This window comes from Amblyraja radiata, chromosome 26, assembly GCF_010909765.2.
Source record: "Amblyraja radiata isolate CabotCenter1 chromosome 26, sAmbRad1.1.pri, whole genome shotgun sequence".
Classification (NCBI taxonomy): domain Eukaryota; kingdom Metazoa; phylum Chordata; class Chondrichthyes; order Rajiformes; family Rajidae; genus Amblyraja; species Amblyraja radiata.
The window spans coordinates 10,100,978-10,115,337 of NC_045981.1; the positions used below are offsets into that span (position 1 = coordinate 10,100,978).

Sequence of the window (14,360 nt, forward strand, 5' to 3'; positions counted from 1 at the left end):
TTCAAACGGAAGTCATAATTGTTGAGCCGAAATATTCAGTGTGGTGCACCACTGCATATACAGAATTATGCCAGCAATAATGGCACGAGTTATTCTCGAGGAGTTATGGGCTTCCAGTCACGAATCAACACAAGCCATGTAGGAAGGTGGCAACTCCATGCCAAGAAAAAGGGATAAAATTACAATTAAGTTTTGTTGAGGTGGAACCGAGAACCTCCCACTGGATGAACTTTGACAAAATACACCAGAGGTTCTTCTTTCGTATGGCGTGCACAGCTTAAAATTGTAGGACAACTTGTTCTATTTGATCTTATTTGATTGTTTACGCCAGGTTGATTGCATTCGTCGAAACAGGGCGGACCACGTGAAGGTTGCAATCTCCCATCCCGCACCAGAGGTTGAAGAGCAGCCAAGATGTAGCAGCAAATTTACAGATCTAATACACATACAGTAAACCCTCGTTTTAACGGACCTCGTTACCATGGATTTTGGTTATAGCGGATGGATTTACCAACGGCTGTCGACGTCAACCCTGGCTCCTGCGGTCTCCCCAACCGCTCCTTCTCTTGAAGAAGGGTCTCTCCCCGAAACGTCACCTATCTGTGTTCTCCAGAGATGTTGCCTGACCCGCTGAGTTACTTTAGCATTTTGTGTTCTTTTGTGTATTAACCAGCAACTCCAGTTGCTTGTTTCTACTGCTTATACAGTGATAATACCACACTTGGTTATAGTGGAAAATTGGCAATAACTGACATCATTCGCCCTCCCCAGGGTCCGCTATCATGAGGATTTACTGTACGGCACAATTAGAAGTAGCTACAAGCAAATATGGTTAAACAATTCTTTGTTTGAAAAAGAAAGTTTAACATGCAATGTATGAAGTTCATAACATTACGAGACTCAAGATCAACGCCTGATTCATATTCATATCAAGATCAACGCCTGAAGAATAAACAAGACATCATAAACAGACAACATTACAGCTCACATGAGGCGCAAAAATTACATATGAAATACAACAATAAATTAAAAGACATAAAACATGAGTAAAAATAATAGCCAAAGGGCGGCATTCTGATTTATAGCTTGCTAAACAATTGGTTCAAGTTACATCACTGTGAATACCTTCTTGCAAATGCGTGCTTCGAAAATAAAATGAATACAAGCTATTCAGGTGCTCCTTTACAGACTGATTAATCAAAAATCATTATTGACAATTGAAAACCTGTTGAACTGTTTACTTTGCAGCAAGGACTGAGGACTTTATTCTTCACTCTGCATCCCCCCCCCCCCCCCTTTGCTCAATCCATTATACCAGTTTAGAATGTATTTATATCTTGTTTGATCTGTTTAGCTAGCATGCAAATAAAGGTTTGCTCAAGTATTATGATAGGATAACAATAGGAAGATGTCTTAAGCTATTTCATCCTAAAGTTCATTGCAGATATGCATGTACACAATAGTACATAATGAACCTTCATAGTTGATCCATAAAGCAGGCCCGTGACAATGTACACGTGACAATCAAAGCCTAAACCTAACTGGAAGGAAGGAAAATATTTATAAAGTAATGCGCCTGCTTTATGGATCAACTATGAAGATGCATTTTGTACTATTATGTGTATGCATATCTGAAATGAATTTTAATATAAAATAGCTTTAAGACATCTTCCTATTGTTATCCTAACATAATACTTACAGGTAGAGGATGAGGCCTGAAGGGCTATTTATCTAAGTGTTGCAAATCTTTGGAGTTGATTTTGGAGGTTGAGTCATTATGTTCGAAGCTGTGATAGAGTCTGAAGAAGGGTCTCGACCCGAAACGTCACCTATTCCTTTTCTCCAGAGATGCTGCCTGACCCGCAGAGTTACTACAGCATTTTGTGTCTATGATGTTTCAGTCACAGCTGTGTATTTCCACATCAACCTTAGCCTGCACCAAGATCAGTTCCAGACGCCCTGTGGACCAGAGAATGCGGGGCTGCGATACGATCAGCTAAGGAGAAATGTGTCCGAAAGAACAAACTCTCCTGATCAAACCTGACCACATCGGTCAATGACGAACGCACATGTTTTGCAACAAGACCTTAGTGCTGGGACGTGTCCACCACTGGTTATCCGGCAGCCTTGGTTCCAGAGCCTTGTTGTATTATCCATTTTGCCAGAACAATAGAGGTTACGTAATAATGATACAACAATACACCTCTGACCCACTAATTATACCCCTCCCATATCTCTAAAGCACCATGGACTGCTAGCCGCAGTGCGCAAATTCGACCCGCGGAATTCCCGATCAGCCACCTTACCCGGCCTAGGCGCCACATTTCCGGAGGGGGGGCTGGGAACTTTGGGGTGGGAGGGTTCATTGTTCAAGTGCGCTCTTGTAATTTTGTCCGGATAAAAAGAGATGCCGGTCCACCAGTTGCCTGAAAATCAGCGGTGGACACATCCAAAGAATGTACGTGACATGGTCAGCACTGATTGAAGACATCCAGTTATCTACGTGCATCAGATCTATGAAATGTGCCACAACTTGGGGGGGGGGGGAGAGAGTTGTAGGGGCAGATTTGTTACTGCAGTTGTAATGCTGGAGTACTAAATATGCCTGTCAAACAAATTCAAGCACTCACTGGCATTCCTCTCATTTTCAACCTTACGGCTTCTCATATATTGCAGGTTACAGCTGACCCAATTCCACCACTTCACTGCCATTTACACTTTATTCAGGTGAGGCCCAGTGCCGTCAAATGCTCATCATTTATTACCTCAAAGGGGTGGCATGTATATTTTCACACCAGGGTGGATTGTCTGAGAAACATAGAAACATAGAAAATAGGTGCAGGAGTAGGCCATTTGGCCCTTCGAGCCTGCACCGCCATTCAATATGATCATGGCTGATAACTCAGTATCCTGTACCTGCCTTCTCTCCATACCCCCTGATCCCTTTAGCCACAAGGGCCACATCTAACTCCCTCTTAAATATAGCCAATGAACTGGCCTCAACTACCTTCTGTGGCAGAGAATTCCACAGATTCACCACTCTCTGTGTGAAAAATGTTTTTCTCATCTCGGTCCTAAAAGATTTCCCCCTTATCCTTAAACTGTGACCCCTTGTTCTGGACTTCCCCAACATCGGGAACAATCTTCCTGCATCTAGCCTGTCCAACCCCTTAAGAATTTTGTAAGTTTCTATAAGATCCCCCTCAATCTTCTAAATTCTAGCGAGGGATGAGGAAACCAGAGGAAATGGTTGAGGTATACAATAATATCATTTAATAGACCATTAGTTGGGTATTTGAATAGGAAAGTCTGAGTGGGATAATGGGTCAAAACGCAGGCAAATAGAACTGGCTTAGAAGAGCATCTTGATCAGTGTGGGAGAGTTCAGCCAAAGGGCCTGTTTCCGTGCAGTGTGACTATGACTGTGTAGTTTTACTGATTGTAAAACCAAGACATTTTTCCAACAAAAATCACAATACGGAAGATAAAAAGATGACATGCCACAAGAAAATGACCACCTTGGAATGCAAAGAAACAAAAACCCATGCATTACTCATTCTTCACACGCAGGATTAATGTTACCTAAACACATTGCTATGTGGCAAAGATTTATAATACTGGTGATATATATATATATATATATATATATATATATATATATATATATATATATATATATATGTGTGTGTGTGTGTGTATGTATATATATATATATATGTATGTATGTGTGTGTGTGTGTGTGTGCGTGTGTATATATATATATATACATACATATATATTATATAATATATATGTATGTATATATATACACACACACACACATATGTATATATATATATATATATATATATATATATATATATACACATATATACATATGCATACACATATATATATATATATATATATATATATATATATATATACACACACACACATATATATATATATATACATACACATCTATACACATACACATATATACTTTCTTCATCCCCGACCCAAAACATCACCTATTCCTTTGCTCCATAGATGCTGCCTCACCCGCTGAGTTTCTCCAGCATTTTTTATCTACTTTCGATTTATCCAGCATCTGCAGTTCTTTCTTAGACTATAGTTGAGTATCATTAGTTTTTTTTTAAATGGTCATCAGTATCTTCTCTTACACCAAAATGTAGAAACCAAGCACTGCAGATGCTGGTTTATCTCAAAGATAGACACAAAGTGCTGGAGTAACTCAGCGAGTCAGGCAACATCTGATAGAAAAAGGATAGGTGAGATTTCGGGTCGGGGATGAAGAAGGAGTGTTTTTCTCCTTTTTCTACTTCCAGAGATGCTGCCTGACCCGCTGAGTTACTCCAGCACTTTGTGTTTATTCTCCCACACATCATCTCCTTCCTGCAAAGTTTAGGTGCCTGGCCCACCTTGTTCAGTATCCTATACCATGAGGTGAAGAACCATTTCTATTGTTTTGATTTTGCCATCCCATGAATGCCACAACATAAAGATTTCTACCCTCTAATTGCTTTGACACTAAGAAATATAATTTGTTAAAACACCTCAGAGGGCACAATACATAAAAGATTCCAGTAGGTCTTTATCGTGCTGTTTTGAAACCTGTAATTAATCCGGGATCAAAAGCTGTAAATTTGGCAATTGGCGAGCCAAACCATTATTTAGAAAAATACTTCAATTGTGGTTTCAATACAACTGTTCGTGATTATAAATACAGTGTACATGATTCACACTCATGATATCTTTAGCAAAAATTCAAAAATCATTGCAGGATCCAGAAAATAAATTGAACAGAATGCAACTGAAAGAGTAATATCACATGGTGGTGCAGCGGTGGAGTTGCTGCCTTACAGCACCAGACACCCACCCTGGGTTCGATCCCGACTAAGGTGCTGTCTGTACAGAGAGTGTACCTTCTCCCCGTGACCTGTGTGGGTTTTCCCCAGGAGCTCTGGTTTCCTCCCACACTCTCAAGTTGTGCAGGTTTGTAGGTTAATTGGCTTGGTAAAGTTGTAAATTGTCCCTGTGTGTAGTGTGTGTAGGAGAGTGTTAGTGTGCGGGGATCGCTGTTCGGAGCGGACTCGGTGGGCCGAAGGGCCTGTTTCCGCGCTGTATCTCTAAACTGAACCGAAATCACATCTTCAGAAGATCACATCTTCAGTTGCACTAACTGCATTGCACAAAATAATTTCACTGTACCTAGAAGTACATGTGACAAGAAAGTGTCATCATAAGAACTACACAATCCCACCAACGATATATCATAGTGTTCACTTTCCATTTCTCCATAGGGTCGTAAATGTTGTCTGCATAAACAATCTCACTTATGCTGGATCGTAACTGTGTAGAACATTTCCTACAAACCCATGAGTTTTATTTTTGGGTACTTCTTTCATTCCCGAAGATTTACGATTGTCCAGGTTAACTTTCATTTGCCGTTCCTTTGTCCAATTTCCCAGTTGATCCGGTTGTAACCTTGGACAACTTTCCTTCGCTGTCTACTGTACCACCAACTTTGGTGTCACAGCCAAACTTACTAATCATGCCACCTCCATCTTCATTCAAATCATTAATAGATATGACAAACAATCGAGGAGCCAGCACCAATTCCTGTGGGACACCGCTGCTCACAGACCCCCAATCTAGAAGAAACAACTTTCCACAACCAGCAAGCCAACTGTGTATCCGTGGAGAAACAAGGAATTGCAGATGCTGGTTTACAGAAAAGGGCTGTACAGAATGCTGGGGTAACTCAGCGGGCCAGGCAGAACTCTCTGGAGAACATGGATAGTTGATGTTTCGGGTCGGGGCCCTTCTTCAGTCTGAAGATGCTGCCTTCTTCTTATCGAATCCACACACAAGATTAGAAGATGTTCAGCCAGAGCTGAACACACTTTGCGGCATCTGCATACATAGTGTCTGTCTTGCCGCTTCTTGTGTGTGTTGGTGGAAAGATTGGTGGACACGGGGCCGCGACGTGAACGCTCTTTCCATGACCCCAAGATGCTGCCTGACCCACTGAGTTACTTCTGGCATGTTGTGCCCAATTTTATATCCATTATCTCACCCTGTACCCCTCGATCTATCACCTTCTGAACCTGCCTACCATCAGTGAGCTTGTCAATGACCTTGCTAAAGTCCATGTCCTAGTCCCCTGTGCCTGCCTTTCTGTATTTCCTGGCTTCGTGTACCCTGCACATGGGTACGCATGACCTTATTTTAATCACCAGTTATCTTTGCACCCGTAACACATAAGGCAAGTTAATTTGCCTTCACATTAAAGCCAAACTTTATCTACGATTGGCAACTCAAAGAATTAAATCTTCGCAATGGAGATTTGTTGATACATTTTGTAATTATTTTTCCCCCTCTCTAACAAAAGTCACCACAGGTTAGTTCCACTGATGGCGGCCACTGTCCAGTTTAGTTTAGTTTAGAGATACAGCGCAGAAACAGGCCCTTCAGCCCATCGGGTCTGCGCCGACCAGCAACCCCCGCACATTAACACCATCCTACCCCCACTAGGGACAATTTTGACATTTACCAAGCCAATTAACCTACAAACCAGTACGTCTTTGAAGTGTGGGAGGAAACCGAAGATCTCGGAGAAAACCGGGGAGAGCGTACAAACTCCGTACAGACAGCACCCGTAGTCGGGATCGAACCCGCTCGCCTGTAGTCAGGATGGAACAGTTGCTCATACGGACACTGTGCATGTATGAGCCTCACACAAGGAGTATCTGTGAATGACTGCAGAGGGCACCACAGTCTAGCCCGACCTTCCTCTTGCCCTTTGTACAGACATGCACGATTCAGCAGAGGTCACTGCACACCAGTTTGAAGCAGCATTCCCCCCCCCACACCCCTCAAGTGCCAAAGTTAAGTATAACACCACTTCTGCTTTAAGGCATAAAATGCTGGAGTAACTCAGCGGGACAGGCAGCATCTCTGGATAGAAGGAACGGGTGACGTCACCCATTTCTTCTATCCAGAGATGCTGCCTGTCCTGCTGAGTTACCCCGGCATTTTGTGTCTATCTTCGGTGTAAACCAGCATCTGCAGTTCCATCCTACACACGACTTCTGCATTTCCCCAGCTGGGATCCGACAAATCAAAAGACTGAGATGAAAACATTGAACATTTCAACATAAAGAAGCTGCCCATTGTTTTAATACGGCACGAGGTACTGGAGTAACTCTGTACATCTCTGCAAATTTCACTGGTGGGAGAGTCTAGGACCAGAGGCCATAGCCTCAGAATAAAATAATGTACCTTTCGAAAAGAGATGAGAAGTAATTTCTTCAGTAAGAGGGTGGTGAATCTGTGCAATTCGTTCTCGTACACAGCTGTGGAGGCCACGTCAATAGACATTTTTAAGGCTGAGGTTGATATATTCTTGATTAATACGGGTGTCGGGGTTATGGGGAGAAGGCAGGAGAATGGGGTTGAGAGGTAAAGATAGATCAGCCATGATTGAATGGCGGAGGAGACTCGATGGGCTGAATGGCCTAATTCTGCTGATATCACTTATGAACTCAACGGGTCAGGCGGCATCTCTGGAGAAACAAGGAACTGCAGATGCTGGTTAATGCACAGTGGAACAGCAGTAGAGTTGCTGCCTTACACTGCCAGAGACCTGGGTTTGCGAGCAATAATCTCCATGGGTTATGGGTTCTCCAGGAGGAAACTCTCTCCATAACCATCCTATCAAGACCATTAACTACAAGATACAAAAACATTATTAGCCAAGTATGTAGGAACATACAAGGAATCTGATTTGCCATACAGTCAGACCAACAAAGCAGCAAGACACACAACTACATAAAAATGAACATAAACATCCACCACAGCGCACTGTGATGTTTCAATCAAATCGCTCATCATTCATCTGAATTCCAGCAGATTCAGGTCTAGCCTGTCCAACCACTCCTCAATAGAACCTCATCCCATTTGGGAGGGAGTACAATGCCTGGAAGGTGGAGTGGGCCACTGGAGGCCCGGCAAGAGCCTGGGCCTTGGCTGGATCGAACACCGCTCCAGGAGGCCCGAGCGCGTGGACCGGCCGTGGCCGACAGCGTTAGAGGACACCATGGCTATGCTTAGCCAGGCCGACTCTGTAATGCCACCAGGACAACGGGCTTTCACAGTCGGGTCAAGAACCCTGCACTTACTAACTTGGACTCGAAAATTGCACCAAAATAGATAATAGACAAGAGGTGCAGGAGTAGGTCATTTGGCCCTTCTAGCCAGCACCGCCATTTAATGTGATCATGGCTGATCATCCCCAATCAGTACCCCGTTCCTGCCTTCTCCACATATCCCCTGACTCCGCTATTTTGAAGAGCCCTCTCTAGCTCGCTCTTGAAAGCATCCAGAGAACCTGCCTCCACCGCCCTCTGAGGCAGAGAATTCCAGACATCTGGAGATGACACAGACATCTCCAAAATCTGGAGACTATGATACTGTCTCAGTGTACTACTGCTGTACACTTGTACTGTTTCAGGAGATGTTTATCTAAGATGTATCTAAGTGCTTATGCATAGTTATACTTGTACTGAACTGTAGGTAAAAATGAATTTCACTGTGACAAATAAGGCACCATTGAACCGCTCACTGTATTAGTCTGGTATGGCTTTTCATAAACAAGACCACCAATGTTGTGTAGGAAGGAACTGCAGATGCTGGTTTAAATCGATGGTTGACACAAAATGCTGGAGTAACCCAGCGGGTCAGGCAGCATCTCTGGAGAGTCTCGACCCGAAACGTCACCCATTCCTCCTCTCCAGAGATGCTGCCTGACCCGCTGAGTTACTCCAGCATTTTGTGTCTACCACCAATATTGTATATAATCTTCCAGATGTGGTCTCACCTCTGCCCTACATAACTGATGCATACATAACTTCCCTACTTTTATATTCATTTTCCCTCATAACAAAGGATAACTGTTCGTTTTCCTAATTATTTTCCGAATACTATTTCCTTTCGTGAATCAAGCCTGATGATACCAGATCCTTCTCTATTTCACTCTGTTGCATTCTCGCACCATTTAATTACCGTAATATGCTATTCAGAAAAAAAGTACGTCCAAAATGAAACAATAGACAATAGGTGCAGGAGTAGGCCATTCGGCCCTTCGAGCCAGCACCATTGTGATCATGGCTGATCATCCCCAATCAGCACCCCGTTCCTGCCTTCTCCCCATATCCCCTGACTCCGCTATTATTAAGAGCCCTATCTAACTCTCTCTTGAAAGCATCCAGAGAACCGGCCTCCACCGCCCTCTGAGGCAGAGAATTCCACAGACTCACCACTCTCTGTGAGAAAAAGTGTTTCCTCGTCTCCGTTCTAAATGGCTTACTCCTTATTCTTAAACTGTGGCCCCTGGTTCTGGTCTCCCCCAACATCGGGAACATGTTTCCTGCCTCTAGCATTAGAGGGGATGTTTTTTATGTTTAATTTTCTTTATTATTGTTCCTTTTTAATGCGCTGCAATGCCAATCCGCATTTCACTACACCAATTGGTGTATGTGACTAATAAAGAACCTTTGAACATAGGAGGCTGACCTTTGAGGTTGTTAAATCATGAGGGGGATAGATAAAGTGAATAACCACCATCTTATCCCCAGGGTAGGGGAGTCTAAAACTAGAGGGCTTAGGCTTAAGGTGAGAGGGGAAAGATTTAAAAGGGATTCCAGGAGCAATGTTTTCACACAGAGGGTGGTGTGTACTTATATCGTAATTGCAATTTTTGGAAAGAACATTCAATCAGAATTCAGCATTAAAACTATTTCAGAGACAAGGCTAGTCAAAAGGAAATGACTGAAACTAAACACCAGTTTTAAAAGCCTGTGGTTCAAAGAGGAAGGCAGAGGTTGTGGATGCCAAATCCAAACATAACTATCACATCACACTTGTTAGAATAAATGACATCTGCAAAGAAAAAGATTTCTCTTGGAACCAAAGGTGTTTAGACTTAAATAGTAACTGCGAGAATCAAAGGGTCTAGCACAATTGAAGTAGCTTGTTAATACAAATTAAGGAACCAGAACCAGGTTCTTGATTAGTAATGGTGTCAAAGGCTATAGGGAGAAGGCAGGAGAATGGGGTTGAGAGGGAATATGGATCAGACATGAATGAATGGCGGAACAGACTCGATGGGCCGAATGGCTTCATTTACTTTATTTTCGGCTTTAGAGATGCAGCGTGGATACAGGCTCTTCGGCCCACTGAGTCCGAGCCAACCAACAATCATCCTATCTATACACCAACCTACTCGCACTAGGGACAAGTTTTTTTTACAACTTGCGGAAGCTAATTAACCTGCAAAATCCTGTGCGAGTTTGAAGTGTGGGAGGAAACCGGAGCACCCGGAGAAAACCCACACAGTCACAGGGAAATATATACCAACTTCCTACAGGCAGCGCTTGAGGTCAGGATCGAACCCGGGTCCCTGGCGCTGTGAGGCAGCACGTCTACCGTAGTGCCAATGTGGTGAACCTTTCTGCTCCCATGACTTATGTGGATGGAAGTTTTCAAATAAAACATCTAATTTCCTACCTCTGGGGATGATTGAACAGTTTTCGATTTCTTTGGATGCGGTGGACCAGCCGCACACGAAACGGATGCTGATGCCCTCAGTGGCTCATTGGTGGTCAACTGATGGCCACATGCTTCTGACTGGTCTGGCTGCAGATCACCCAGTGGAATTTCATGATGGACGGGACTATGATTTTGTTCTTTGGACAAGGCACTGGAGTCTGGCTCAGGAGGGTGAACTGGCCCAGGAGTGGCAGGTTTTTCTGTGCTGTGACATGGCTTTTCTGATGGCTCTGACCTGACCTTTTCTGTTGGCGATTCCTTTCCACCTTCATTCCTTTGGGAAGTGGCTTCAGCCTCCTTACTTGGTTCTCGAGTCAAGTCCTTTTGTTCTACGACTGCTTCCCCAGTTCCGCTCGAGTTGACTTCTCGGATCAGCTCTTTGGGGTTAGAATCATCCATAGAATGAACAGAGTCCGACTCAGCTGGAGCTCCATCAACAACCCCAGTCGCCACAGTGCTGGATTTATTCACTGGGTGCTCATCAGATGATGCTACCAAATCCATAAGGTCATCTTGCCCATCCACACTGGGTTTCTTCAAAACATACCTTTGTGAAAGAATAACACGGAGATAAAGTCCAATCATATATATATAGCACAGCTGACCACACAAATTGTTTATTTCATATTATATGCTCCAAATTGACTCGTGGAGCAGGGAAAAGAGAAATCAATTTTAACCTGTTCGGTGCGACCCCCGGGTACACTCAGGTCATGGTCAATAGTGAAAAAATACGTGGCAGTGAACAGGTTAAAAGGCTGTACATGAATGTATTTGACGCAGTTCTGCTCAGCTGGGAAAGCTATTTATTGAAAAGTGCTGATGTTGCATTAAAACACTACTATTTAACATGTTAACAAACTTACAAAACAAGTTAATTAACCTGTATTATGCAGTTAAGAGTCAAGAGTATTTTATTGTCATGTGTCCCAGATAGAACAATGAAATTCTTACTTGCTGCAGCACAACACAATATGTAATCATAATAAATAATATAACAAAAACTCAGAAAAAGAAAAAAAAGAAAAAAAACAGCACGGAAACAGGCCCTTCGACCCAACTTGTCCCTGCCGACCAAGGATCGAACCTGTTTAAGAAAGAACTGCAGATGCTGGAATAATTGAAGGTAGACAAAAATGCTGGAGGAACTCAGCGGGTGAGGCAGCATCTATGGAGCGAAGGAATAGGTGCCGTTTCGACATCTCAACCCGAAGCGTCACCTATTCCTTTGCTCCATAGATGATGCCTCACCTGCTGAGTTTCTCCAGCATTTTTGTCTAAGGATCGAACCTGGGTCTCTGGTGCTGTAGGGTAGCAACTCAAACACTGCACCATGTACGTGTGCAAATGTCTTTTAAATGTTGTTATAGTCCCTGCCTCAACTACCTCCTCTGGCACCTCGTTCCATATACTCACCACCTCTGTGTGAGAAAGTTGCCCCTTGGGTTCCTATTAAATCTTTCCCCTCACACCTTAAATCTATGTCCTCTGCTTTTTGATTCCCCTACTCTGGGTAATAGTCTCTGGGCATCTACCCAATCTAATCACTCAATACAATCTTAAACTGATGCTTGATCAAGTGACAAGTGGCCAGAAGTTCAGGCTGCAATGTTACAACGTGGGCTTTAAGCTGCTCAACAAGCCTGGAGTTCTCTCAACATACTGGTCAGCATTCCTGTCGTAACCAACATTGTGAAAAATAGATCGGCTGATCATTCAGCACACTGCTATTTGTGGTATCTTCCTGTGTTTAAAATTGCAGCCATACTTCCCTAAAATAACACTCACCATTACAAAGTAACTGATAAGTTTCTATAAAAAAGATTGCACGTCTTGCTTTTGTTAATTTCCACGGAATGCACACTATTGGCACAACTACCATTGCAGGTATCATCGCAACATTTAAGAAACATTTAGACAGGTACATGGATAGGACAGGTTTAGGGGGATGTGGGCCATACGGAGGCAGGATGGACTAGTGTAGATGGGACATGTTGGTTGGTGTGGGCAAGTTGGGCCGAAGGGCCAACAGTAGTGTTGCTGCCTTACAAAACCAAAGACCCGGGTTCAATCCTGACCATGAGTGCCGTCTGTACGGAGTTAGTATGTTCCCCCTGTGACCGCGTGGGTTTCCTCCAGATGCTCCGGTTTCCTCCCACACTCCAAAGACATACAGGTTTGTAGGTTAATTGGCTTTGGTAAGTTGTAAAATTGTTCCTGATGGGTGTAGGTTAGTGTATGGAGTGATCACTGGCCTTGGTAGGCCGAAGGGCCTCTTTCCGTGCTGTATCTCCAAAGTGAAAAGTGTTCCTAAGAGAACTGTGCAAGCAGAACTATTAACCATCATTTAGCCATTTTTTGCTCGTTTCAAGTTCTGATTAAAAGTTCAAGGAACGACTTTTGACCAAGCGATAGCTAATATAGGCAAGTTCGGAAAAAGTCCACTTGCCAAGCAAAATATTTTTCTCGCGCTGATTTAATTCTAAACTTTTTACTGCTCTTGACACATCTTTTTGAAAGTGCTTCCTATTAACTGATGCTTTGAACTATTTGAGAAGTGCTTTGTTTTGATTTGGATATGTACGGGTGTCAGGGGATATGGAGAGAAGGCAGGAGAATGGGGTTAGGCTGGAGTTATAGATCAGCCATGATTGAATGGCAGAGTAGACTTGATGGGCCGAATGGCCCAATTCTGCTCCCATTACTTATGATCTTATGACCTTATGGCAGTGGGTGTTGAGGATTTTTGGGTGAGGGTGGTCTAATGTTAGACCAACCAGGAACCTGTTGAATGGAGGAGTAGTTCATGGGGCCGAATCTTCCACGTGGTCATGAAATAAACTCTTTGGATATTGAATGATGCCATTCCTTCAATCTCTACTAGAGTCAGAGGGAGATGCAGCACAGATGCAGGCCCTTTGGCCCACGAAATCTGTGCTGATCACCAACCAGCCATTTACTTGGTTGGTTGGTTGGCAATAGCTGCAATAATCCCATTGTTCATTCTTCCCCATTCTCCTCCACTCTCCGCAGATTCTACCACTTATTGGGGGCTATTCCCAGTGGCCAATTTAACCCATCAACCCACCCCCTCCACCCCATCATCTTTGCGACGAGTAAGTAAGATAACCGGAGCATCCGACAAGAAACCAACAAGATCACAGGAAGAAACGAAGGACTAGACAATCTGCTGAGTTCTTGGTTGCAATGCATTTTTTTGTTTCAGCCACGACTACACAATGTAATGTTGCTGCTGTGAACACCCATTGAGCAGTGGTTACATTTCAGGGTTAAACTATGATCACACAAATGCTATTTTGCAACCCCTATAAATGAATTCAATTAACCTAGTAATTGGAAATCTATTGCTTGGAAAGAAAAAACATTAAGCTGTCCGAATAAATCACTATAAACTTAGCAAGCCTGCCCGATTCACGACTCGTTCACACTGCGTCAGTGGATCTGAAGTGACCTTGCAAGCCACTCAACTGTTTAATTTAAAAAAACAACCCTGAAACATATGCCATCTGAAGACGTGTTCCGACCCAAAATGTCACCTGTCCACGTCCTCCAGAGATGTCAACTAACCCGCTGAGTTACTCCAGCATTTTGAGTTCTGTGCAGTCTTAATAAGGTGGCCTGTCACCACTTTCTGGCACAACCAGTGGAACAAAAAGCGCCCGTTCCAGCTCCCTCACATATTGAGAACAAATTTTTAAAAAATGTATGATCTTTAATTTGTTCTC

At 43.3% G+C, this 14,360-nt stretch overlaps 1 protein-coding gene across 3 annotated transcripts in view; it reads right to left on the reverse strand.

Moving 5' to 3' along the window:
- The window catches only part of aspscr1 (ASPSCR1 tether for SLC2A4, UBX domain containing), a 155,138-nt gene that overhangs the window by 87,603 nt on the left and 53,175 nt on the right, over positions 1-14,360 (reverse strand). For all 3 annotated transcript variants that reach the window (XM_033044217.1, XM_033044216.1, XM_033044215.1), the window contains exon 7: positions 10,573-11,161. In XM_033044217.1, the coding sequence (XP_032900108.1) occupies positions 10,573-11,161 (589 nt within the window). The remainder of the gene's footprint in view (positions 1-10,572; positions 11,162-14,360) is intronic.